This window comes from Chelonia mydas, chromosome 27 (genome assembly GCF_015237465.2).
Source record: "Chelonia mydas isolate rCheMyd1 chromosome 27, rCheMyd1.pri.v2, whole genome shotgun sequence".
NCBI classification, from domain to species: domain Eukaryota; kingdom Metazoa; phylum Chordata; order Testudines; family Cheloniidae; genus Chelonia; species Chelonia mydas.
The window spans coordinates 11,967,465-11,993,997 of record NC_057860.1 but is presented as its reverse complement, the minus strand read 5'-3'; the positions used below and the strand labels follow the sequence as shown (position 1 = coordinate 11,993,997).

The following is a 26,533-nucleotide window of genomic DNA, read 5'->3' as shown; positions in this document are numbered from 1 at the left end:
GCTGGTCAGAGCAAAGTGGTGGTGGGGGAGGGGTAGATCACAGGTGCAACGAGTTGTAGGGTCTCAGCCTTGTCCTCTGAGGAACATTTCTCCACATTCAATGCAGTAGTGTTTGCTTAAGAGAGGCCCAGGGCTGGGCTGGCGGGGGGCTGCAGGTAGGGACTGAGGGGCATCAACAGAGATGGGGGTTGGGGAAGCCAGCATCTTAAAGGGGCAGAGTTTGTAGCTTTCCTGCCTGAGCTCTGGGCTCAGACCCTGGCCTGAGCCGCTATGATACCTCATTCGCCCTGAGTCAGCCCCCCCCCCCCCCCCCCCCCCCCCCCCCATGCCCAGCCCCTCTCCTCGGGACTGGAGAGGAACAGAGAGCGGGGGGCGCCCCAGGGGGATCCCTTCCCCTGCGCTCACCACCCCCGCCCCCTCCCCCTGCAGGTGCTCCAGAGGCTGGTCAAGTCCCGGGGGAAGTCCCAGGCCAAGCACCTGAATGTGCAGATGGTGGCGTCGGATAAGCTGGCACAGTGCCCTCCAGTGAGTACCTGCCCCACAGCCTCTCCCTCCCCTCCCCCCCCAGTTCGCCTTGCCCCACAACTGTCCCATGCCCCCAGCTCAGCCAGTGAGTACCCACCCCACAGCCTGTCCCGCCCCCCACGCCCTCTGCTTGCCACACCGCTCCCCCACACTCCCAGCTTGGCAGAATACCTGCCCCGCCCCACTGCCCCATACTTGCAGCCTGGGCCAAGTCCCTGCCCCCCTGCCAGTGAATATCTGCCCTACAGCGTGCCCTGATCGGCCTATACCCCCATTACCTCTCACTGCTAGCTTGACCAAGTACCCTTCTTTGCCCTGCCCCTCCCCACTCCTCCAGCTTGGCCGAGGCCCCGCCCTCTGCCCCTCCCCACTCCTCCAGCTTGGCCGAGGCCCCGCCTTCTGCCCCGCCCTCTGCCCCTCCCCACTCCCCCAGCTTGGCCGAGGCCCCGCCCTCTGCCCCTCCCCACACCCCCAGCTGGACCACCTCACACCCCTCTCTCTCATTGCAGGAAATGTTTGACATCATCCTGGACGAGAACCAATTGGAAGACGCCTGCGAGCACCTGGCTGAATACCTGGAAGCCTATTGGAAGGCCACGCACCCGCCCAGCAGCAACCCGCCCAATCCCCTCCTGAACCGCACCATGGCGACCGCCGCCCTGGCCGCCAGCCCCGCCCCCGTCTCCAACCTCCAGGTACAGGTGCTCACCTCCCTCAAGCGCAACCTGGGCTTCTGGGGCGGGAAGGGCAGCCTGGAGCAGGGGCTGAGCGCCCAGCCCAGGGTGGAGGAGCACGCGCTGTAGCTGTAAGAGGAGGAGGAGGTGGTGCCTTCAATGAACATGGAGGAAGAAATCTTCATGGGAAACCCCGGCTGATTCCCCGCACCCCTGCCTCTGCTGCTGCCCCCCCATCCCGCTGCCCTGCACATGGAGGGACTCCCTCTGCCTGCCCAGCATCGTTCGAAGGCTCAGGAATGGGGGGCATCGAGTCCATAGGGGGAACCTGGAAGGATCCGCCCACCCCCCCTCCCCCAGCGGTGCCCGAGCATTGTAGCTGCATCACAGGGAGCCGGGCTTTGCCCAGGAAGTGCCATGCTGCCATCGGCCTCCCCCCGTCTGCCCCCCCCCGGGCTTCTGCGTAAAGGCTGCCCCCTCTGGAGAGCTAGGTCGAGCCCGTCAGCCGGCTCTAGCTCAGGATCCTGTTTGCACGGGGCTCCTTCCAGTCACCCCTCTAGCAGGGGACCCTTGGCCCTGCTGGGCTCTGCCTCCGGCGCAGTGCATTCTGGGGTTCCCACAGCACCGTTCTCAGAGTGGGAGCAAAGGCCGCTGGGTGATTTCCGAACACGAGGCTCTGCAGTGCAGGATGGGGCTGTGGGGCGGGGGAGTGCTGGGGCAAGGGGGTGACTCCCTATCCACGTCAGAGGGCAGCACCAGCGCAGCCAGACCTGCGCCAGAAACCCCGGCACGGCTGTCGTGCAGTGCCAGGCGTCCTCTCGGCTTGTCGCACCACCATCCCCACTAGTGTAGGTGGGAGCCATTAGCGAGGAAGCGTCTCACAATTTCCTCACCCTGGCTAGGAAGCTGGGCTCCTTCTCCCATCTCCTCCCTTTCGCTGTCCCCCACCCGCAAGGCATCCCAACTCCTGCCTGCAGGCTGCCCCTGGTCTCCGAGAGCACCGAGCTCATAGGCCTCTGTTAAGGGCACCCCGACACACCATGTCTGTGCCCGCTCCTCGGGATCCAGCCTGCCTAGCCCCTCTGTCTGCTCCCCACTGCTGCCTTAGTGAGTGGCTGGTTCCCCCTGGGCACCACCCCATAAGTGCGAGTGGAGGTTCTCCAGCTGCCGGGGAACCTGCCCCAGTCGTGCCCCGCCCTGGTCAGGTGGGCGGGGAGGTCAGGGCATGTTTGTGTCGTGGTGTCTCGTTTGTAATGCTCGTTGGATAGCTGAAGAGCTGCGGCTCATGGCTTCCTCCGCGTTCGGGCAGGCAGGAGCCGGGCGTGCTTCTCTCATTCACCACCCTGCCAGCGCCCCTCAATCCAGCCCACTGCCCACCGCTATGCCAGTCCAGGGCTCCCCATACACCGCCCTGCCAGCGCCCCTCATTCCTGCCCCCCAGTGCCCCTCAATTCTGCCCACAGCCCCCCCCCCCCCTACTATGCCAGTCCAGGGCTCCCCATACACCGCCCTGCCAGCGCCCCTCATTCCTGCCCCCCAGTGCCCCTCAATTCTGCCCACAGCCCCCCCACAGCCCCTACTATGCCAGTCCAGGGCTCCCCATACACCGCCCTGCCAGCGCCCCTCATTCCTGCCCCCCAGTGCCCCTCAATTCCGCCCACAGGCCCCCCCCCCCCCCACTGCCGCTATTCCAGTCCAGGGCCTCCCCCGCACACAGCTCTGCAGTTGCCGCTCAGCCCTCACATCCCAGCCCTGAACCCCACCTGAGCAAACCATCCCACATACTCAGTGTTACAGGTATAACCTCCCCCAGGGGCTGGGCTGGGACCCCATAGTTTCATCTCCCCTGTGGCCCAGACTGGGATTGGGGGCCTGGGCTCAGCAGCCCAGAGGCTGCTCTCGCTGTGCTGACGATATACGTGTGTATTAATCGGTACTGAGCTGCCAGTGTCACCCCCTGGTGGCCAGACTAACTCTGCCTTGTCTTCTCCCGTTCGCATGGTTTGTCGCTACTTCTCCTAACCAGGGACCCTACCTAGTGCATGGGGAGCAGACGCGTGAGGGGGAGCGCGCCAGCCTGCACGACTACCCGGGGGAGCTGGTCAACCGCGGCCAGGGGCGGCCAGGCCAGCAGCACGCCCGCCTGGCCAACCGCGGCCTGTCCCGCCAGGACACCTTCGACTCGGAGACCCAGGGCAGCCGCGACTCTGCCTACACCGAGCCGGGCGACTCCTGCATGGACATGGAGACAGACCCCTACGAGGAGCCCGAGCCCCGCGGTGGCACCCCCAGCGCCTACCCCCGGGGCCTGGGCCGCCACCACCTCCACCAGCGCCAGGGCTCCTGGGACGAGGCCGAGCCCGAGCACCAGAACCACAACCGGCAGCTGCGGGGCCGGAGCAAAGGGCGCGATCGCTACTGCCCCAGTGAGGAGGAGGCCATGAGCCGGAACAAGAACGACCTGGAGGGCTGGGGGCGGGACGTTTACATCCGCTAGGGGGTGGGGCATCTGGCTGCTAGGGGCCCTGGGGGGTGGGGCTTCGGTCAGCTAGGGGCCCCTGGGATGGGGTGTTATCTACTGGGGGGGGCAGGGTTCAGCATATCCTGTGGGGGAGTCTCTCTCCTCAAGGAGCCTCTGAGCATAGCGCTCCCCTGTGAGGCTGGTGTGGTTCATGCCCCCTAGCAGGGTTGGCCTGAGATTGTATGATGCTCCCCACCCCCCCTCCATGGGGATCCCTTGCCAGCAGTGCCAGGGGGGCCCTCTGCCAGTGGTGCCCCCCACTCAGCCCCCAGAGGGGCCCTTCTCATCTCCCATAAGATAGTGAAGATTCACTCCCACCTTAAACCCCTCCTGGGTCTCAGGGGACCCCGGGGGTGAAGGGCAGCCCAGTGTTTCTCGGGCTTTCCCCGCCCCCAAAGCTGACCAAACTGGGACCCAGCTTGCTCCCCCCTGCCTGCCCCACTCACATGCAGACATGTGGTGTGGGGCACCATGCCCTGAGGCAGGGCACCTTCCCCCCCCGTCCCACCCCTGGGAGGAAAGCATGCTCAACCCTGGTATGTAACCGATCAGCCACCTCCTCCTCGCTCCCTGCCATGGTTCTGCTCCCCGCTCACCCCCCCATCCCATTGTATTTCCATGGTGCTCTCTATGACCCAGCCGCCAGGGGAGTGGGACGGCCGGCGCCCCCCGGTCGCTGGAGAGAGCCCGTCTCCGGCACCCGGGGTCCCTGCCCAGCGCCAAGGAAGCTCCTCTGCGGTCCAGTGCCTACAACAGAACCCAGCCCCTTGACCACCCGGCAGCTCCCCCAGCTCGATTTCGCCTGCCAAGACGGAGCGGGTGGGGGAGGGGGGGGTGATGCATGCGTGTGGGGTGTGCACTGGGGCCTGCCGTGAGTGCGCCCCTGCCTGCAGAGCCGCATGTGAGTGCTGTGTGGGGTTATCTGGGCACCCTAAGCCTGAACTGGGCTGGAAGGGGCGGGCTGACACCCTGCTCTCTGAGGGCAAAGCGGCCCCTGGGCTGAAATGCCCCCCACTCCCCAAGGGGGGGGAAGGGTTGGAGGGGGCGGCATCTCCCAGCTGGCTTGGGAGGGGAGGTGTTAACAGCTTCTTGAGGCTTAGCTCTGGCCTGCCCTGTTCTCTTGCACCCACTTCTGGGGTGGGAACCAGTGCTCATGGGCCTGCCTGTTGGGGCCCTTCGCTTCTGGGGTATTTTTATCCCGGCCGGAGCCCAGCCCCTACCCAAAGGCCCAGGCCCTTCCCTGCCGTCCCCACTGGGGCTCTCTTCCCCCCCAGGGCCTGGGATGGTGGAAGCTGGGAGGAGGGTGGGTGAAAGGGGTCTGGATGGATCCAGCCCAGACCTCTGACTTTTTGGGCAGAGCTGCTTCCCCCTCCCGCCCCCCCACCTGGTGCCAAAACCTGGGCTGACATGAAATGCCCATGGCTGCCCAGCGCCCCTCCCCTCCCCTGTGCAGTGTCTTGCGTCCCTGTGGCTGTCTGGTATGTGTTCAGTCCTGTCTTGTCCAGCCATGGTGTGTCCGCGTGTGTGTGAGCACGTGTCTGTCCATCCCCCCGTTCCCCCCACCCCCCGTGCCAAGCTGGGACCCGGGCAGGGCCTGGCTCTGCATAGCGCCTCTTGGATGTGAGTTCCCTGGCGCTCTGCCCATCAGACACCCCCGCCCCCCATCACATGCGCGCCTAGAGGGGCCTGCGCCAGCCTCCCCACCCTGCACGGTGGCTGTGGATCCAACCCCCCCCCCCCCCCCCACCTGAAGGGAATGTTAAGCTTTGCTCTTAGTCAGTAACGGTTGGGGGCAACGCCCCCCCCCATTGGGGTATCACTGGAAGCTTCACCAGGAGAGCCCTGGGAGGCACTGCCTTAGACCAGACCCATGGGCCTCCCAGTCCCACATCTGGCATTCGCTGTAAACCCTGATTGTGCAGCACCGTCCTGGTTTCAGTGGCCTCTTGAGGTTGATTGGCAGCTGTCTGTGATTCCTGCAGTGCCATCTAGTGGTTAGAACAGGGGCCTGGGGTGCCTCAGGTCCACACCCAGCTCTGCCATTTTGTCAGGCCACGCTCCTTTTCTGTGCCTCAGTTTCCCCTTTCTGTAAACCGGGGGGATAACAAGCGAACCTCCACTAAGCACTAAGAAATCCGCACGCTCTAGCCACATCAACGTATTGTCGATACTGCACTTCATGGCTCTCTGTACTTCTGCTCATAGCTTCATGGTGGTAGCAGGCCTAGGATTCAGCACACAGGCCTCTACCAGTTGAACTACAGGAGAATCTCCTTTGGCAGTATGGGGCCTATGATACACTATTGAACCCAGTAGAGGGTGGCGGGGAGGAGGTGTCTGTGAAATGGACACAGCCCGAATGTGAGCAAAGCCACTTGAAAGCAATGAACCGTCCTGTATTTATGTCATTTAACAAACTATTTTAAAAGCAAATATTTTATTTATTTATTATCGTTCATTTGGGGAGGGGGTAACGTTCTCCCATTCGCTTGATTCTTTGTAATAAATATTTCATTGAGACCTCTAAAGACGCTGCTGTGATGGGGCGTGTGGGAAGAACACTAGAGCCATGTGCTTATGAGTTTTTAATGCCAGATGAGTCCCCTTCCACCCTTATCAGTTGGCTACCTCTGCAGTTGAGTCCATTTTAGATTGTTTTTTCTTTTAAAGTGACAGATCAGCCACGCACCATTTGTCTCCTCCATCCCCTGTCGTATAATTTGATTCTTCTGCTGTGAAAGCTCTAAAGACCCAGCCCCATTACAGTGGAAGTGGAACTATTTTGTAGAATCAGCCTGCGCTCTTGTGTGCAGCTCACGCTGGCCCTTGGTGGTTCTGCAGGGAAGTGTCTGGGAAGCTGCATTTCTGGCCATTCCTGAGCTTTTGGGGACAAGTGATCAAATGTTTTAATTGCTTTTCCTCAGCCCCAGTTGCATCATTTTTCAGGCATAGGGAATCAGGACTCCTGGGTTCTACTTCTCCCACTGGGGGGGCCCTATAGTCTAATGATGAGCATGTGGGAGTGGGACTTGGGACTCCTGGGTTCTATACCCAACCCTTCTGTGTTTGACTTTGGCCCAGAGCCTCAAAGGTTCTCAAATAGCCATGAAGTGAAGGTTTTGAGGCTCTGGGCCTTTGCGACCTATGTCAGGAAGCACGAGATGATACTTCCGGTGCCCGCGTGTGGGTGTGTCTGCAGTGGCAGTGAATTTTCAAACCTCTGTTTGCCCCTTTCCTCTATCCAAGCAGAAAATGGAAACAATACTGCACCTGTTCTGGCCCACCGATTGCCCCACGGTTGAGAAACTTAAAGGGACCGTGACACAGTTGGTGGGAGAAAAATTTGCCCTTCCCTTTTGTTCCTCTATTTAATGGCAAACGCCATTCTTCCCTTTCACCCCTTTCTGTTAAGGAAATGGTATTGCGCAGCCAGAGCACTACAGTGCGTGTAGGGGCGCATGGTTATGTTCGTGTTTGGGCCCCTGGGAGCATTGGCCAACGTGTGTTCTCTCTGGGGAGGTGAGGGTTAACTTAGGCTAGCGGTGTGTCCCTGCCACCTGCCGGCTGTCATGCGTCACAACACTCCAAACCAGGCTACTACTCTGCTGTCCTGGGCACTTCTGGTTGCAAATGGCATCTACGTCCTTCGCTGCTGAAATGCAGCTGCTTCTGGGGTGTGCTGTGCTGTCTATGCATGAGGACATTGGAAAGAACGCCAGGGGATCTTTAAATCATTGCACGCAGTCACAATCTCAGGTATACATCTCATCTGAAAGACGGCGTGGTGCTTCAGAGAGATGGTTGGGGCTGTTTTTCAGCCTACTTGGGCTCCTGAAGCATTCGTTAAACTTTGTTGCACTTTGAAAATTGGACAGCGCGCTGGACTGGACTCAGGAGACCTGGGTTCTCTCCTCAACTCTGCCGTTGGCCTGCTGGTCAAGTCACCTCTCTTCTCCGTGCCTCAGTTTCCTCATCTGTAACATGCGGCTAATGATCCTGACCGGTGTTGGAAAGCAGTTGGGGGCCTACTGATGAAAATGCTATACAGGAGCGAGGTGCTATTGCCCTGCTACAACTGACAGGGACCCTCATTTCCCCACCACTGCCAGTGCCCCAGATTTATTATGACAAGATTCCTGCCACCAAAGAGCTTGCTGACTAAATGCCATCTCCCTCTCCTGCCCCCGTTGGCTACTGAGGACCCCTTGCCGCATCCACTGACAGCAGGGCACCACTAAACTAGCCAGTGCAGATTAGTAATTCCTCCACAGAGATCTTGAGCGAGAGATTTTTCTCTCAAGACATCCACGTCAATTTTGCAAGAGTCAAGAGGGGTTGGAGGAGGAGCTAAAGTTCTGGGTGCTTATTGGGAGAGGAAGGGCAACCCCTGGGGTCTCCTAGATGGGAGAGGCCCATCTTTCCAGTGTAGATAGTTCCTGGATATCACAATACTGGCTGCTGTGGAAATGCTTTTGACAGATTAGGAGACATAAGAAATAATCTGATCTGACTTCCTGCGTGAGAGGCTGGAACTTTTCACCCAGTGAGTCATACATCCGGCCCAATAGTTTATGGTACCGCTGGAGCGAGCCGTCCACTCTTGATTTTAAAATTCCATGTTATGGACAATCTACCATGACCCCATGGCCAGTTCTCCTCAATGCTAAACATTTCCAGCTTGAATTTGTCTTTAATACTGTAATTGTACCTTCCTTCAGCAGCCAGCCAATGGATCTTACACCTTTGCCTGCTAGATTAAAGGGCCTCTAGCATAGAAATCTTCTCCCTGTGGAGGTGCTTCTGGATCACGATCAAGCAATCCCCGTCAGGTGATTAGGCGGAGATTAAAGAGAAGGCCCCAGTACAGCCACTTATTTCAAAAGCCTCATCTTGCAAAGAAGTGACGCTGGCCTAGCTCCTCAGAGGTATTTAGGCGCCTAACTCCCACTGGAATCAGGCACCTAAATAGCTCTGAGGATCTCGTCCCTTTAGCCTTGGTGTGTTAGATGCACAGGGGACAAAGGGGGGTTTCCGGACCATTACAGCACTTTCCGAAGTAGCGCAGAGGAAATCCGCAGCCATTACAACACCAAGTAGGTGAACAATTCACCAGGTTCCTGTATTGCAACACCACTCTGACCACACAAACCCGTTCCTTCCCGAGCAGCGGAGCAAATCATGCTTCTGCCTAGCCAGCGTTTTCTACACTGTCGTCGGCCCTGTTCTCAGATGTCACATGGAGGGATTTTTCTCAGTCCAAGAGCGACAGGTGAGGTGAATCATGGGAGCTGTAGTTTTTTTCGGGGTCCTTTGGTTGTTATATAGTACTATAGCTGGGCATGGCACATTAGAGATATTTAATAAACCAGGTCCAAATCAGTGGACACTAGGATCCTAAATACCTTGTGGATCTGGCCCGTAGAAACTACACTGATGGTAACGTTACAAATACCTAGATTAAAAGTAAGGAGCCCTGCTTTAATCCTGATAGGGAAAAGCCTATAGAATGTCATAGAATATACTAAGGCCTGTCTAGAGATCTTTTTTAAACCGTCCTAGGGAATTTAATAACTCTCTCCCTGCTGTGAAATTCAGTCAGATGGTTCCAAAGACCATTCTCTATTCAATTCTGTAAGTCTGGAGAGCAGTTTCTTGAGAACCTAACTACATTTCTGTAGCAGCCTAGGGGGTTCCTCGCTCGTAAATTTGACAGAACTTTTCCATAAGGAACTTTTAACGTATTTCATTGACAAAAATCTAGAAAGGTTCTGAATTCGCACTGGCAGCCTAATGGCTGCAGACAGAGAAAAAGTGATTGGGAGAACTTTGTCCTCCTCACTGTTTATCCTTCACAGCAGAGGAAAGAGATGGAGGGTAAAATTCTGGCCCTGTTTATATTATAGTAAATGGCAAAAAGAAAAGGAGTACTTGTGGCACTTTTCTTTTTACGAATACAGACTAACACGGCTGTTACTCTGAAACCAGTAAATGGCAAAACTCCCAGTGACTTCCATGTGGGTAGGACATCAGCCAGCCAGGTTAAAGTGAAATACAGAAAGGACAGCCTGGTTTCAAGGACACTGTTGATTGGGGTACATTTCTGTGTTCACTTTTTCTTTTTTAACACAAAGACAGGTGTTTTCATGACATTTTAAATAAAGTGAAACGGGGATTTTCAGGGAGGAGAATGTAATTAGTTCCCTGGAATTCCAAGAACACAGTGGATTGGCAGCTTCTCCCTCTCTCTATCTCTGGTTCCCACACACACAAGCAGAAATGGATCGTTTTCCTTTTACAAACTGATTCAAATTGTTGCATCACTTTATTTTTCTCAAGCAACTGAGTGTGTGTGTTGGGAACGATGACGATTGGAAACTGACTAATCTTTAGTCCGTTGTTTCTCTCTAACCAAGGACTGTGTCACTGGGGTTGCCAATCCGATCAGGCACCCTGGTGCTGCGGTAATGGACACCAATACAAAACCACTATACAAGTAGACTGTGAGCAGTTTGATGGTGTGTTGATTTTGCTTCAGCATGTTCTTCGTGGGATATTAAGGGTCTTTGGTGGGATTTCTGAAGTGGGGGAGGGAAAGGGGGGGAGAGAATGGGAATCAAGCCCTCAAAGTAATTTTTTAAAGACGCTTTAGGAAGGTCTTCATGAGGAGTGAGAGAACTAGTTCCGATAGCACCACAGTCCTGATCTCCACCTCCCTCTGTTGTACAAAGCTGGTCAAAAAACGAATAACCAAAAGTGCCGATGTTATTTATGTTGCAGTATTTTAATCAATATTGACTTTTGTTTGTTTGCCAAAGCTTGTTTTTGCGAAACAAAGAAAGGTCAGTAATGATCACAAAAGTTGTTGTGACAACAGTGTTTCTAGAACTGTCAATTCAAATACCACGATAAATGGAAACTTTGGATAAAGGCCAATTTTTTTGTTTGCAAAAGGTTTCTTCTTCTCTTTTTTAAAGGCCCTACTTCAATTAAGAACGTTTTGTGGGAAAACATTTCTGCCCAGCTCTTTGGCTAAACTTCTCCCCCAAAACTGAAGCAAAGCTCTTCCAGAGTAATAAATAAATTTGGTTAAAGGGACACAGTCAGTAATAATCGGAGAGCAGTAATGTGGTCTGGAGGAGAAGAGCCCAGATTATGATTTAGGAGATTTAAATGCTATTCCTCTTTTTCTGACTTACTGTGTGACCTTAAACAAGCCACCTCCCCACTCTGTGTCCCAGTTTCCCCATCTATAAAATGGAGATAATGCCATTTGTCAACCTATTTTACAATGCTTTGAGCTCTACAGATTAAATGCATTATAGAATCCAGAGTACTATTTAATCATATTAGTAAAACAAATTCTTATCTGCCTAATTATGAACACGCTGGGGTATTAAAAAACAAAGCTGGTTAAATCTAATTTACTTTCCATACCTAAAGCTGCTTCTTTCTTTCTTATTGTGCTTAAGCGGATGGTACTTAACTCATGGTCAGTTTCACTTCCAGTTGTAGTCAGATTGATTTCCAGGTTGGCTATTCTTTTGCAGTATGTTCTTTTGGGTTATAAAAACACCAGGGGAATATTTAAATCCAACCCAAAAGCTGTTTGCATTGGAGTTTAACAACAACAATAGAAATCTTTCTGTTCAGCAAAGAACTGATTTTTTAAAACTCTGTTCTTCCTAAACCTACATTTAGGATGGTGATGGTAAAACACCATCCATAGATAAGTAGAAAACGCTCTACCTTGCATCAGCTGCTTAATCTCTCTGTGGTTCAGATCCCTGTTTGTAAAATGGGGCTGATGAGCATTCTTTGTTCCCGCCTCCTTAGTCTGGAAGCGGTTTGGGGCAGGGACTGTCTCTCCTCTGTCTGTGCAGCGCCCAGTGCAATGGGGTGCTAATCTCAGTTCGGACAGGTAACAAACAGCCCGTCTTTGTCTAATCACCACATGGCCTATGCCCATGAACGGTGAAGAAGAACAAGGCTGTGGACGACGTGCCAGCTCTTTGCAAAGTTGGTTGGGGTTGGTTCTCTCCCTTCATTCAAAAGGAGGACGCAGTCCCATGCTGGTCCAGCTGCTGTAGATTTAAAGTCCTCTCACCTAGGCCTACTGCTCTGCCAGTGTGAGAAGGGGATGGATGAAAGTTTTACAGTCCTGTCGGTCAGCACAGGGGTAGAGTCTGAGAAAGAGCATTTCAGGGAAGCTTGGCTCAGCTTCCAGATATTGTCATTGCTGTTAAATATTTGCCAAGGGGGAGCAGCTCTGGGTAAATCCCCCTATGGCGCTTTGTTTGCCGCCGCGGTTTCTGTTTCAGGAGCTTGTTTTGGGTGTATCAGTTCCTGTAAAGTAAGAACCAGCCTGGACCTTCACCCCCAAATCAAACATCCCTCCTTCCCAACAGGCACCGAAAGGGATTTCATTCTGTTTTCACGCTGCTTCTGAGGTTTCAGGTTGAGGGGGAGAAAATCCTGAAACACAGTGAGCAAAACTTTGCCAACCCACAATCCTGACACACAAGTGAGCAAAATCCTGAAACACAGTGAGCAAAACTTTGCCAACCCACAATCCTGACACACAAGTGAGCAAAATCCTGAAACACAGTGAGCAAAACTTTGCTGCATCCTCCGAGGAGAGGCTAATCCGGAGAGATCTGCATCCCAGATCTCTGGACAGCAGAAGTTTGGATAGTCTGGATCAGATGTGGCTGAGCATCAGAAATGTGTGTGTGTGTGTGCGGGGGCGGGAGGAGTGTCTTTCTTGGGGCAGAACCTTTGCCCCCCCATTGTGGTTTGAACCATGCTGCTGTGTGTGGGTGTAATTTTTTGCAGTATTATTTGTTTTGTGGCAGCGCCCAGGAGCCCCAGTCATCAACCCCAGGCCCCATTGCGCTAGGCTCTGTACAACCACAGAATTGAAAGAAAGCCTGTTCCTACTCCAAAGATCTAGAGATAAGACAAGTGACAAGAGGCAGATACGGACAGGGGGAATACGGGGAAACAACGCAAGTCAGTTGGGAGTCTCTCTTTTCCAGTGCGACCAGAGATTGGCCGCAAACTCCAGCCGGAGCGAGATGTCCCTCCTGGCTCAGGGGTAGGCAAAATCCGTGGGTGGGATCTTGAATTCTGAGGCTGGGTCCAATCAAAAGGTCTCCCCTTTGCCACAAGGGCTGGTCGTGAATGAGGCCTGGGACCCCCAGGCTGGGGTGGGAATGGAGTGGGGCTAGTATGGGCCTGGGACCCCCAGGCTGGGGGTGGGAAGGGAAGGAAGTGGGGCTAGTATGGGCTTGGGACCCCCAGGCTGGGGGTGGAAGGGGAAGCGAGTGGGGCTGGCATGGGCCTGGGACTCCCAGGCTGGGGGTGGGAAGGGGAGGAAGTGGGGCTGGCATGAGCCTGGGACCCCCAGGCTGGGGGTGGAAGGGGAAGCGAGTGGGGCTGGCATGGGCCTGGGACCCCTAGGCTGGCGGTGGGAAGGGGAAGAAGTGGGGCTGGCATGGGCCTGGGACCCCCAGGCTGGGGGTGGGAAGGGGAAGGAGTGGGGCTGGCCTGGCCCTGGGACCCCCAGGCTGGGGGTGGAAGGGGAAGGGAGTGGGGCTGGCCTGGCCCTGGGACCCCCAGGCTGGCGGTGGGACGGGGAAGAAGTGGGGCTGACATGAGCCTGGGACCCCCAGCCTAGGGTGGGAATGGGGCTAGCTGGAATTTCCTCTCTACAACCAGCATCAATAACCACCCCCCCGCGACACTCGGTGCGCAGCGGCCCCATGGGAAAACCCCCCAGGGGGCGGGGCCAGGCCCGCGCGCTGACGTCACGGGCGGAGGCTATAACCGGGGGGCGGGCGCGCGGCCCGGCCAGTAGCTGCAGGCGGCGGGTTCGCGGCGCGGCGGCGCCATGGGGCAGCTGTTCGCCAAGCTCATGAGCATCTTCGGCAGCCAGGGTAAGGGCCCCCCGGGGGGACCCCCTCGCCCCATTATCCCCCCCCCCCGGTCCAGACTCGCGCGGCAAAGGGGGCCTGCCTGGGACCCTCCACCCCCCCGTGCACCTGGGGGCTGGGAAGGCTGGGGGGTGTAGGTGGGGGGCCGCTGGGGGAAGGGGGTTGGGGGTGTAGGTGGGGGGCCGCTGGGGCAAGGAGGTTGGGGGTGTAGGTGGGGGGCCGCTGGGGCAAGGGGGTTGGGGGTGTAGGTGGGGGGCCGCTGGGGCAAGGGGGTTGGGGGTGTAGGTGGGGGGCCGCTGGGGCAAGGGGGTTGGGGGTGTAGGTGGGGGGCCGCTGGGGCAAGGAGGTTGGGGGTGTAGGTGGGGGGCCGCTGGGGCAAGGGGGGTGGGGGTGTAGGTGGGGGGCCGCTGGGGCAAGGGGGTTGGGGGTGTAGGTGGGGGGCCGCTGGGGCAAGGGGGTTGGGGGTGTAGGTGGGGGGCCGCTGGGGCAAGGGGGTTGGGGGAAGGAGGTGGGGGGCCGCTGGGGCAAGGGGGTTGGGGGAAGGAGGTGGGGGGCCGCTGGGGGAAGGGGGTTGGGGGAAGGAGGTGGGGGGCCGCTGGGGGAAGGGGGTTGGGGGAAGGAGGTGGGGGGCCGCTGGGGGAAGGGGGTTGGGGGAAGGAGGTGGGGGGCCGCTGGGGGAAGGGGGTTGGGGGAAGGAGGTGGGGGGCCGCTGGGGGAAGGGGGTGTAGGTGGGGGGCCGCTGGGGGCGGGAGGTTGGGGGTGTAGATGGGTACTACTGGGGGAGGGCAGAGGGCTGGGGAGGGGGCGTAGGTGGGGGGGAAGGGGGTTGGAGGATTTAGGTGGGGATCCGGGCTGCTGGGGGGCATAGTTGGGGGCTGCTTGGGAAAGGGGCCTGGGGAAGGTGGGGGGGGCTGCTGGAGTGGTTGGGGGTGTAGATTGGGGGGCTGCTGGGGGAAGGGGTCGGGGGGGGAGACTGCAGGGGGTGGGCAGAGGGCTGGGGAATGGGGTTGTGGGTGGGGCAGGGGGCTGAGCTGAACAACAGATGGAAGAAGAAAGTTTTTTGCAATAAGGAGCCCAGAGAAAACAAAGGAACTGGGGGGCGGGAGCCAGTCTGCTCTGGGGGGCTCAGCAGTTGGCCTCCATGGGAAAGGCTCCCCTCCTTCTGGGGCCTGCTTTTAACACTGGGGCAGAAAGGAGGAGCTGGGGCCGAAAGCTGCCTTCTGGAGGATTTTAGACATGGGTCTCTTCACCCTGCGGGTTGTATCTGAAATCACCCCATAACACTTCTCTGGCGGGGCAGGCCTGGGTCTGGGCCCCAGGTGGAAGATTTGGGGCTTTGCCAGGAACAGAACAGTACCTATAAAGGTCGTCGTCGTCCGTCCGTCCCCCCCCCCCGCCCCCGGCTGCCCTCCCTGCTGGGGGAGCTGGGATTTGACCCGCTTTCCCCACCCTTCTCCGGCTGCTCTCACTTTCATGCCCTGTGGGCTGCCCCTGTCCTGCAGCCAGGGTGGGACTGAGAACAGCCTCGCTTCCCCGGGCGCTCCAAACTCTGGCCAGCCATACTTCTGGCCTGGGCTCCCAGACAATGCAACAGCGCGGCCCATTGTGTGGGCGTCTGGTCTGGAGAGAAAACAGCTTCTTTTGATTGTGAGCGGAGCCCAGAGGGGGAGATGGCTGTGCCGTCAGTTTCCTTCCCTTCCCCTGGAGTCCCGCGCTGCACGCACGCCCTCCCCCCACAGAAATTATTTTTACTCTGGGATTGATGTGCCTGCCAGGATTTTTCCTGACTGAAGCCGTTTCAGTTCAGAGCCACTGATCTTTGCAGAAGCCGTGACTCCTCTAGATCAGTGGTTCTCAAGCAGGGGTCTGGGGCCCCTGGCGGACCGTGAGCAGGTTTCCGGGGGGGGTGGGGGGGGGGCTGCCAAGCAGGGCCAGCATTAGATTTGCTGGGGCCCAGGGCAGAAAGCTGAAGCAGCCCCCACCACCTGGGGCTGAAGCTAAAGCCTGAGCAGCTTCGCTTTGTGGCCCCTGTGGCAGGGGCCCCGGGCAGTTGACTTTTGTATGCAGAAAACCACTTGTAGCACAGGTGGGCCGTGGAGTTTTTCTAGCATGTTTGGGGGGGGGGGGGGCGAGCGCTTGGAAAGGAACAGGTTGAGAACCCCTGCTCTAGATCCTTCGCCTCTCCTGCAGGCAGGGGCTGGGTGCCCCTTACATCACAGCTGTTCCCAGATGTTGCACGGTCACCCTACTGTGACGCTCACATTTCATACGCTGAGCACTTCGTGCCCAAGGATAGGTGTCCTGCCTCTCTCTCTTTCCCCCTCCCCACCACCAGCTCCACAACCGCCACTCTCAATTCACGGGCTTGGTTACACCCTCAAACTCCAGCGGAGGAACGTGTGTTGGGGAACTTCGCTTCCAAGGGGTTTTGCTTTGGCTGGGGATGGATTCTGGAGAGCACCAAGATCCGGGGGTAAAGTGAAGCATGGGATGGAGGGAGTTTGGAGGAGATGTTCCATTTGCACCAAAGCGTAGCATGCCCTTTGCTACGTTGCAAACGGTCCCCTCTGTTTCCATGGAGTCGGGCTTACTGGCCTCTTGGCTGGGTTTCTCTTCTTTTCTGCTTCAAAAAAAAAAAAAAAAAAATCAAAACCCTTAGTGGATTTGTAAATGTCTGTCTGTCTCAGACGTAGCTGTCTATGATCCTTCTCTGGCCCTCATCACCACAATAGCTGTATTCATCCCCCGACTCCCCTGGAGGGAAGGCAGCACTGTGGTCCCCGTTCTACAGGGAACCAGGGCACAGAAGCTAAATGGCTTTACTCGGGGGGGGGGGGGGGGGGTGTTGGCAGAGCAGGGAATTGAACCCAGGTCTCCAAGTCCTAGGCTAGACTAACTACAGCACCCACCATCCCTCCCGTTAAACTAGTTAACATTTATCTTGCAATAGCATCTAGATGCCCCACTGTCCTAGGTGCTGCGCAGACACAGCATAAGAGAGAGTCCTTGCCCCAAAGAGCTTACAGTATAAACAAACAAGACAACATGGGAGGGAAACTGAGGCATGGAGCAGAGACATGACTGGCCCAAAGCTACACAGCAGATCAGTGGCAGGGCTGGATCCCAGTCCAGTGCTCTATCTACTAGATCTTTGGAAACTGTCAGTCCCTCTTTAGCCACAGTGCTATTCCAGATCTGCTCCCTGCAGTAATCCCAGCACAGCATAGACGGGAGCCTTGGAATCTCGCGCCGCTCGGCTCATGGATTTTTATGCCCCTTGTGTTTAAAACGCTGCTACTCAGCACCCCCTTTCCGCTTGTCCCCGATCAGAACCAGCCTGCTCATGGAAAGCCATCTGATTTTCCAAGTGTTGGGCGGGGGGACGGGAAGCTGGCGGGGTGAAGAAGCTGGGTTACACCCCGGGTTGGCTGGATTGGCTGGGTTTCTCTGCCTGACTGCTAGTGTCCTTCTCATCCTGACTCTTTGGTTCTACAGAGCACAAGGTGATCATTGTTGGCCTGGACAATGCAGGGAAGACCACCATCCTCTACCAGTTGTGAGTATTCCCATCCCTTCATCTCCCATTCAGAGTCAAACCGCCAGCCAGATGGCTGAGCAGGGAGATGATGTATTCCTGCCCAACCCCCCTGCTGCAGAGCCTCCCCCAGCAGGCAGCAAATGGTCAGAGTAAAACAAGGATGCCTGAATCCCATCTTCTCATTCCAGAAGGCAACCGGGTTAGCATGAAATTAGCAAGGGGGGTGGGGCTCCACGGGGGGGGGGGGGGGGGCAGAAGCCTAGTCTGAAGTTGTTTCTATTAAGCCTAGAGGCCCCAGCTGAGATCAGGGGCCTATTGTGCCAGGCGCTGTACAAACCCATAGTAGGAGACTGATCCAAGTACAGTAGAACCTCAGAGTTACGAACTGACCGGTCAACCACACACCTCATTTGGAACCAGAAGTACGCAATCAGGCAGCAGCAGAGACCAAAAAAAACCAGTAAATACAGTGCAGTGCTGAGCTAAACATAAACTACCACCTGCCAAAAAAAAAAAAGATTTGAGGAGGTAAGGAAACTGTTTCCAGTAAGGTGGCTAAAAGCAGCATTGTTCTTCTGCGTTGTAAAGTTTCAAAGCTGTATTCAGTCAACGTTCAGTTGTAAACTTTTGAAAGAACTATAACGTTTTGTTCAGAGTTAGAAACAACCTCCATTCCCATAACTCTGAGGTTCTACTGTAGATGACAAAGGGTGGGAGGAGGGGAGTATTACATGTGGGAAATTGAGGTAGAGAGATACTAAGTCACTTGCCCAAGGCGTCTGTGTCAGAGCAGGGAATTGAACCCAGGTCTCTAGGATCCCCATCCAGGGCCTTAACCCCAAGGCCATCCTGGTTCCATGCTCATTTGCTTCTTGCTAAGCACCTGGTGTGCCCCAGTCGAGGGGGCAAGGGAGGGTCCGGTGTTGGGTTATGCTGGGGCGGCTCTGACACCTGGCCTGTGTCTCCCACAGCCTCATGAACGAGGTGGTGCACACATCACCCACCATCGGCAGCAACGTGGAGGAGATCATCCTGAGGAAGACCCACTTCCTGATGTGGGACATCGGGGGACAGGAGACGCTGCGGTCCACGTGGAACACCTACTACTCCAACACAGAGGTAAGAGGCCGGGTGGGAGGAGCAGCACCATCTTGCTCCCCTCCCAGGCTGGCTGCGATGGCCCTGTGATGCTTGCCTGGGCTTGATTTGCTTGGCAGATTGGAGAAGCTGGCGGATTTCTTGTAGTTACAGAGGAAGGGAGAAGCTGACTGGCCACGATGGCTGCCAGATGAGTGCGCAGATCCCCCTCAGCCCCGACCCACAGCCCACCCTGCTATTCCAGTGCTGGGACCCCTGCGTGCAGCTCTGCTGATGCCCCTTCATCCTGACCTGCAGCTCCCTGCTATCTCTGTGTTAGGGTAGCCTCCCGCAACTCAACCAATGCAGAGCCATCCCGACCCACATCACCCCTTTCCTGTTGTATTCTTGGGGACCTGCCAGTGCACCTCGGTCCTGACAGGCAGTCCCCCTGTTACTCTAGTCCTTGATCCATAACCAAGGAGTTCCATGTGCTACCCTCTGAGCAAGAGGCTAGCTGACCGCCTCCCTTGCTTTCTCTGCCATGCCTCCTCCTCACACCACAGCCCAGTGTCCGGGATTCCCCTGCTTTGGGATGTGCTCCGGTTGTGGGCACCCGGCAGCAGCTGTCTCTGCTCCAAGAGGTGCTGGGAGCAGGGATGAGTGGCCTCATGCAGACAGGCACTGTTAGATTTCCACTGGGAAAGCTGATTTGATCAGGTTCTGTTGCTATTTCAGACTCTTACACTTGTATAGCAGCATCAGGCGACCAAATCCCCTTGGGTTTGCGTTCCTAATTCCCCACGGGTACTCTGGCAACTCCAGCTTAAGCACCTGATCCTACATAGCAATGCTTACTCGAGCGATCACTTCCATTGATGTTAATGGGGCTCCTTGTTGGGAGTAAAGGTGGCAGGATCGAACCCTTCCGTTGTAACTTGATGTTGAATATCGCGCTGCTCCTTTAAGAATGGAGCGGGTGGCTTTGGAGAGTGAACAGATTTTCACTAGGGCAGGAAGCAGGTGGGAATTTGGGGGGGAAGGACTCGGGAGGGTGCCGCTTCTCTAAACAGGGTGGGTTTTCCCCTTTTGTCGCAGCTTGTTTTGAATGGGATTAAAATACTGTCCCGGAGGGAAGAGCACCCTGGCAAAGATCCCCAGCTGTTTTGGCAGCGCAGAGAGAGGCAGGGATCTGAGTTCAAACACGTCCTTTGTCTTTCCTGCCTGGCCAGCATTCCTGACATAACTCGAGCTGGAATTTCTCTCCCGCTGCCATTCGGGTTTTGTTTCGCGACTTGGAACAGGTCTTGCCCGAGCAGCAAGAGTGCAAGATTGCTGTTAACTTTCCACCAGCTCCAAAGCCCCGAGCCAATCGAGTTTGGCTGTGACATTACTATGAATTATTTGTACTGCGGTAGCACCTAGGACCCCGTGTGCTAGGTGCTGTACAGCCAAAGAACAAATGTTGGCTTGGCCATTAATGAATGGCTTCCGCGGGGAATCAGTGTGATTCCTGGTTACCATGGAAAGTTAGTCCAAGGGAAGCTCTTAATTATTTGTATTCCAGTAAGGGCTAGAGGGGCCAATGATTGGGGCATCATTGTGCTAGGCGCTGTACATGTACATAGTGGGACAGTTCCTGCTCCAATGAGCTGTAATGTACAGACAGGCCAATCTTGGGAGAAAGAATTATTCTCCACAGATGGGGAAACTGAGGCACAGAGGGGTTGCGACTTGGCCAGGGTCACCCAGGGCATCTGCGGCAGAGGCAGGAATTGAACCCAGGTCTCCCGAGTCCCAGCCCAAGGCCACGCTTCCTGTCAAATGATTGTTTCACTTCCTTGGAGTCACTGGTGTCATGCCAGTTCTCCAGTCCTCCACAGAGCTGCTCAGGCTAGACGTGAGCTGAATTTCTGATGTAAAATAGCAGCTGGAGAACGTGTTTGTGCAGCATCTAGCGCAGCAGGGTCCGGATCCATGGCTAGGGCTCCTAAGGGTTCCGGTAATACACCTGATAAATAATGTGCTGTGCCAAAGGGCCCGACCTGGCTCCTGTTCCACCTGCAGCTCTTGAGCCAGGCCTCAGATGTTAGCCCAGGACCGGGGTGTTTGATCGACATCTGCTCTTTCCACCCCCCCTTACCCCTTCCAGTTTGTCATCCTGGTGATCGACAGCACCGACCGCGAGCGGCTGACAGTGACGAAAGAGGAGCTGTACAAGATGCTGGCCCACGAGGTGAGTTTGCGCCGGCGTCGCCCTTTGTGGCCACGGCCTCATGTCCAGAGTAAAGCCGCTTTTGTCTAGTGAGTTGGAGGCAGATCCCTGAGCGATGTTGCTGGGAACTGTGCGACACTCCGTCCCTGTCAAGAGGGCCTGATGCCTTAGCGGCAGGGTACCCAGCTGTTTCAGGCACAAGGCCCCAGCCGTCCGTAGCACGGAGCCCTAGCTGCGTTATCCCCCGTGCTCTGTAGAAATCCCTGGGTTCGTTTTGCAGGTAGCCACTCTGCTCAGCGTCTCCATATTGCCCACGTAGGGACTGATGGCTCATAAAGCAGCGCGTCTCCTTCCTTCGGGTGCTGAGCATCACACGAAACAAGTTTGTCGAGACTCAGTCCAGTTCTGACTAGCGTCCGCATCGCAGTTGATCCATTCAGAATGGGGTTTAAGGAGTGTTCTGGTTTATTATAGTTGCACCGAGAAGCCCCAGCTGAGATCAGGACCCCATTGTGCCAGGCGCTTACAGATCCTGTGCTGACGAGGTCACAATCTAAATAGCCAAAGGGTGGAAGGGGAAACAGAGGAAGTGACTTGCACAGTGTCACATAGCAGATCTGTGGCAGAGCCGGAAACAAAACCCGGGTGTCCCGACTCCCAGCCCAGTGCCCGGCCCACATGGTCACTGGCCACGCTGTGGTGGCTGGATTCATCTGGCCCTCATCACTCTAGTATCAGTGCACAGGGCTCAGGTTAACCAGAGCCCTTCAGGGTCCCTACGGTTGCCAGCCCGGCACCTCTAACAAGTGTGCTGATCTCCTGGTCTTTTCATAAATTGGGAGCCTCTGTGGTGTTTTATTCCAGTGCTGGGGATGGGGGCTGAGGTTCCTCCAGTGCCAGGAACCTCAGCCAACGATTGTATTAGGAACCCACGCTGGTGTAATGTCTCTTGTCCCAAGCTGCACCACCTTGGTACCTAGCACTGCTTCCCTGCCCCTTAGCAGCACCATCGGGCTGGGGGATGTTTGCGTGGGGGGGATCTGAATGGAATGGGGAGAAGGTTAATGGTGGGATCTCTCTCCCCAGGACCTGCAAAATGCAGCAGTCTTGATATTTGCCAACAAGCAGGATGTAAAGAACTCCATGACTACCTCTGAGATCTCCAAGTTCCTAACCCTCAGCTCCATCAAGGACCACCCATGGCACATCCAGGGCTGCTGCGCCCTCACGGGAGAGGGGTGAGTGCACCACAGAGTAAATTAAGCTGTCCCTTTTGGTGCTTAAGTGTCCTGTGGAACTCTGTCCCACAAGACAGAAGTGAGGCACAGAGCTTAATGGCATTCAGCAAAGGGTTAGGGGTATGGCTGGCTGAAAATTTTCTGTCTACACTGGTTTTGGTGGAGAATTGGATTTTTGGTTAAAGGATACTTTTGAAAAGTGTCTGCTTTACGCCTGAAAGCCAAAACATTTTGGAAATGCTGTCCCGGTGCCTCATGGGAGCTGTCATTTAGTTGCTTTCTGTCCCCAGCCTTCTCTATGGGTCAGGTTCCCAGCCAGACTACATCTTCCATGTTGCACCATGGCCACAGAACCTTATGATGCAAGAGGGGAGCCTGTGATGCATCATGGGAGATGTAGTCTGACCTGGAACCTTGTCTGTAGAAGTGAATGGGAGCATGAGGTGTGTGAACTACAACTCCCATGAGGCACCTGGGCGGCTTTTCCAATTTGAAGTATTTTGGTATTTGAATTGCTGCTGAAAATGTACTTTCCATGGGGAGAAACCCCAGAAGCAGCTCTAGGTGGAGACATACAGATAATCAGCACATCTGCTGTCTTGTTAGGCTGGATAGGACTATCTAAGGGCTAGAACCCTCCTGTGCCAAGCCATGAGCCGCTTTCTCCCGTAATTGTTCGCTAGGGGGTTTCTTGTAGCTTCCAGTTCTGGCAAGAGACTGGGCTAGACGGACAGCACAGCAGTTCCTGTGGGCTCCCTTCTTCCCTGGCTTGGCCCGGGCGTTTGGAGGCACCTTGCAGCTGATTAGCTGGGGAAGTGCTTGGCTTGTGGATACTCATGTAATGATCTACGCTGGCTGTACCGGGGGTCGCTCTGTCCTCTCTTATCCTTCAAATGGATCCCAACCCCCTGTGTGTATTTACACGAGCCTGGTGCACACCCAAAAGGCCCGGCAGCTTGACCGGCACTCACCCAACGACAAGCATCGGGCTGTCCTGCTGGCTCCACACATCCCTAGCACTGAGTTGGGGAAAAAGTCAACAGAAAGTCAGGTGATTCCTGTAACTGACTAGAGCGGCTGGGGCCCAGCACAGCTGGCGCTGGAGGGGAGGTTCTGGCCGCACAGACGTAGGCAGGGTCCCCACACTCACGGCCTGGGCAAACGCACTTCCCAGCCCTGACTTGCAATGACTTGCGTCTAAATGTTCCGGCCACCTCTAAGTGTCTGTCGTGTGCAGCTGGCACCCTTTTACCTGTGAGGCACTGGGTGTAGTGGTTAGAGCAGGGGACTGAACTGGGACTCCAGCGATCATCTGTTGTGAGGGGAGTGGGGTCTAGTGGTTAGTGTAGAGGGCTGGGAGTCAGGACTCCTGGGTTCCATCTCCATGTCTGGGAGGGAAAGAGCAGTAGTGGTTAGCACAGAGGGATTCCTGGGTGCTCTCTCAGCTCTGTCCCTGAGCAAGTGTGACTGTGTGCAAGGCACTTTACCTCTGACTCAGTTTCTCCATCAGTAAAGTAGGAGCCGCTCCTAGGAGTTCGTCACTTTATTTTTTCCAAACTCTCTGAACACCTCAAACAAAAGGCAAAAGCCTTGTCTCTGCCCGGAGCGCTCAGGTAGTGTGACTCACGCAGCCAGAATGCTCCCAGCACCAGCTGTGCTGGCTTCGTGGGAATAGACGCCAGGGGGCATGACAAGTGTTTGCTCAGTTTGCACAGACGCACGCTCCGGGGGCAGGTGCGCCTGTCTGGGTCGCGTCCTGGCGGGCAGGCACTGGTGACTGGTGCTCACTGAGCTGCAGGCTGAGTAGCTGGGGCTGGGTTAACCAATGACTCACTGCTCAGATGAAACTTAATCCACCTTGTCTCTAGCCTCTTGTCTCACCCCCCAGCCTATAAAGGGGCCCTGCCTTTCTCTGTTCTCCTCAAGGCCTTTCCATAGCAGGAGGCTGACTCAGCTGTGACTGTGGGATAATCAGGGACTTCTCAGCACCTGGGAACCGGTGTCTCCCCCAAAGAGGAGCCTGTTCAGAAGCACCGGCTGCTGCTGTTTGCTTTGCCAATGATAAGGACACCCTGGACAGTCCTTGGGGGATTGCTGTGTGGAGAGCCAGGGGCTGGAGCTGCTTGCATTGTATTGAAACAGAGGCAGCGCGATCTAGTGGTTAGAGAAAGAGGGGGTTGGGTTAGGATCTATGGGTTCTGCTTTCAGCTCTGGGGAGGCAGTGCAGTGTAGCAGTTAGAGCTGGGAGTGGGGTTCTGCGTCTGACTTTGCAAGGGGAGTGAGATCCAGTGGTTAGAGCAGGGGGGCTGGCAGCCAGGTTTCCTGGGTTCTCTTCCCAGCTCTGCCCCTGACTTGCTGAGCCGTGCAGGCCAATCACATCCTTGCCGCTGGCCTCAGTTTCCCCATTGTGTAACCCTCTGGCAGGTGGTATCAGTGCAGAGCGTGGTTATTAATGCACGTTCTCTCCCCATTCGTGCAGCCTGCCAGCTGGCTTGGAGTGGATGAAGTCTCGAGTAGCTGCCAACTGACACATCTGACCAGACATGACGGAACAGTGCAAAGCTCTCAAACATCTTATTTATTTTTTTATACCTGTGAGTTTCAGCCTGGACTTTCCTTCTAAAGCAGCTGAAGCTGGGATTTTGTACGGACAGTGTATTTCAGAGCCCGGGTCAGCGTGGGAACTGGTCCCTCCTGGATTGCATGTCCGGAAGGAATCTGGATCATATCTACTGGGTGAGAGGGTCCGTTTTGGATCATGTCTCTGAGAGGAATCGGTTCTGGGTCCTCTCTTCTGGATCACATCTGCAGAGAGGGAAACCAACAGGAAGAAATCTCTTCGCTCCAGGCTGGCACTTCAGTAAAAGCTGGAACAAAGAAGCCTGGCGCCTGAGGATTTTACGCACACGCAGGCCCAGCGCAGCTCCCAGCAGATTTACCGATAAGCTATGAAAGGAAGAACCTCACCCTCCGGAGTCCAGTTAACAGAAAATGCCTTAGGTCTTCAGATGGGGGCTGGGGATAAACTTTGCTAGAGGGCGGGGGAGGGAGGTGACCTTTAAACCCCAGCTCCCCTCTGAGCGGCGCTGCCTATGCTCTTCTCCAAACTTGGGTGGCGTTTGGGGCGAGGATCCGAAACCTTGGGGACACTGACGTTTCCCAGGGTTTGCTCTCCAATCATCCCTGGGCTGCTCAGCGATGCATCGACGAGCGCGCACTGGATGTTTCCTGCCATTGGTGCTTTCCCTTGGTCCGTCAGATCAAGGCCTTGAACATCTTGTATTTTATATTTTTTAACCCAAGCAGGAAAGGGCCGGCTCTGTGGCTCTGTTCCTGAGTATTTCTCTCCCCTGCCACGGCCCTGGGGCAAGAACACAGATCTGGATTCGGGCCTCTCCTCCAGCGCTGTTGGAGGGCAGGGATTCAGTGAGGGTGGGGAAATACGAATGGGTGGGGAAGAGCTGCCCCAGCCACACCCCAGGGAGCAAACTTTGCCCCTTCACAGTGGTTCATTCCCATCTCTTCCACCAGAAGCTACTAATGTGTCTGGCCTAGCAGGGCCAGATTCAAGCACCGCTCGATCCGTGTGGGACCTGGCATCGGGACCAAATCCAAACCCTGGATCCGGACTCAGGGATGTTTGGGTCTGACCTATCCAGCCCGTGTCCCGTTCCTACTGAAGATCGAGTCTCACTCCAGAGGCAGCAGAAGCTGATGGTCAGGGAGACCCACCTGGGTTCTGCTTTAGCAGACTTGTGGGGAATGACTTAACTCTTCTGTACCTCAGTTTCCCCCTTTGGCGAGTGCTTGCCTTTGTAGAGTGACCTGTAATCCCTGGATGTGAAGGATGCTGGATAAGCACAAAGGACTGAGGGTGGGGGGTGTCACTGTCAGGGGTTCCACTGTTCTCCGGTGCAATGCTCTAAACTGGTGTGACCCCAAAACCCACTGGAAAGTTGCCCGTTGAATCCATTGGGCTCTGGATCAGCCCCTTAACGAATCTTCTTCAGTTAAGTGCTTTTAACTAATTAAACTTGTCCCATGAATTTGCATTTGCACAGGCCCCCCTGCTGGACTCTGAGGAGCAGGACAGCTCATCACAGCTTCCTGCCTTGGGCTCCGATGGGGGTTTTTACGATTTCTGGGATGATCCCTTTGACTCTCCAGTTCTGTATTTTTTTATAAAACTCGTGTCTTGTATTTTATACCTGATTAAAGGCTCCACTATTTAATTTTTTGCACAATCGGGGTCTTGTCTTTTATTAATAGCTTTTCCATCCTTGTGGATAAGGCACTGGGCTGGGATCCAGGAGATTTGGGTTTAATTCCTAAATCTACCCCAGACTGCCTGTGAGATCCTGAGTAAGTCAATTAGGCCCAGATCCTAAAGGGAGTTTAGGCACCTAACTTCCATGGATTCAGTTGGAGTTAGGTGCCTAAATATCTTTGAGGATCTGGACCTCATTTCCTCCATCTGTGAAATGGGTATAAAAAGCCCTTCCTTCCTTCCTACAACTTGATCCCTATGTGTTGATTTGTTTTCTTTATATATTGTGCTCATCACAATGACATTGGAGCCCCTTCCAGTAGTGCATTAAGCAATATGACTAATGTCTGTCACGTGTTTTGTTCTTTCATCTGCTCCCCCTGGGGAAAAGTGTGCAGTGGAGTGTTTTATTTTGGAAATCTTTTAATAATAAATCTGCGCACGTTGCTTTGTATATCTGTTGCAGACGGACAGGTCAAATAAATGCACCTTGCACTTCGAGTGGAAGGTGAGGGAGTTAATTTCCTTGGGGGGCGGGGTTCGGGG

General features: G+C 55.5%; 2 protein-coding genes across 4 annotated transcripts in view; both read left to right on the top strand.

The window, feature by feature from the left end:
- Positions 1–6,241, top strand: part of CACNB1 (calcium voltage-gated channel auxiliary subunit beta 1) — a 30,092-nt gene extending 23,851 nt beyond the window's left edge. For 2 of the 3 annotated variants that reach the window (XM_043536860.1, XM_037887142.2), the window contains 3 exons: positions 430–525; positions 1,035–1,220; positions 3,226–6,241. In XM_043536860.1, the coding sequence (XP_043392795.1) occupies positions 430–525; positions 1,035–1,220; positions 3,226–3,696 (753 nt within the window). In that variant the 3' untranslated portion in view covers positions 3,697–6,241. Of the gene's footprint in view, positions 1–429; positions 526–1,034; positions 1,574–3,225 lie in introns of those variants that run through there. The other variant, XM_037887144.2, reaches the window with a different exon arrangement.
- Positions 6,242–13,547: 7,306 nt separating this feature from the next.
- ARL5C (ADP ribosylation factor like GTPase 5C) lies at positions 13,548–25,964 on the top strand. The gene is made up of 6 exons (XM_037887043.2): positions 13,548–13,655; positions 17,148–17,208; positions 18,162–18,309; positions 20,420–20,503; positions 21,569–21,720; positions 24,200–25,964. Exons 1-6 carry the CDS (start codon positions 13,610–13,612, stop codon positions 24,246–24,248), a joined length of 540 nt encoding a protein of 179 aa, XP_037742971.1. The 5' UTR covers positions 13,548–13,609; the 3' UTR covers positions 24,249–25,964.
- The last annotated feature ends 569 nt before the right edge of the window (positions 25,965–26,533 follow it).

Excerpts from the sequence above, each read along its gene's own strand:
- ARL5C (XM_037887043.2), top strand. The coding sequence starts at position 13,610 with ATGGGGCAGCTGTTCGCCAAGCTCATGAGCATCTTCGGCAGCCAGG. Across the intron at positions 13,656-17,147 it reads GAGCATCTTCGGCAGCCAGG|AGCACAAGGTGATCATTGTT; the intron begins GTAAGGGCCCCC and ends TTGGTTCTACAG. Across the intron at positions 21,721-24,199 it reads TGCGCCCTCACGGGAGAGGG|CCTGCCAGCTGGCTTGGAGT; the intron begins GTGAGTGCACCA and ends CCATTCGTGCAG.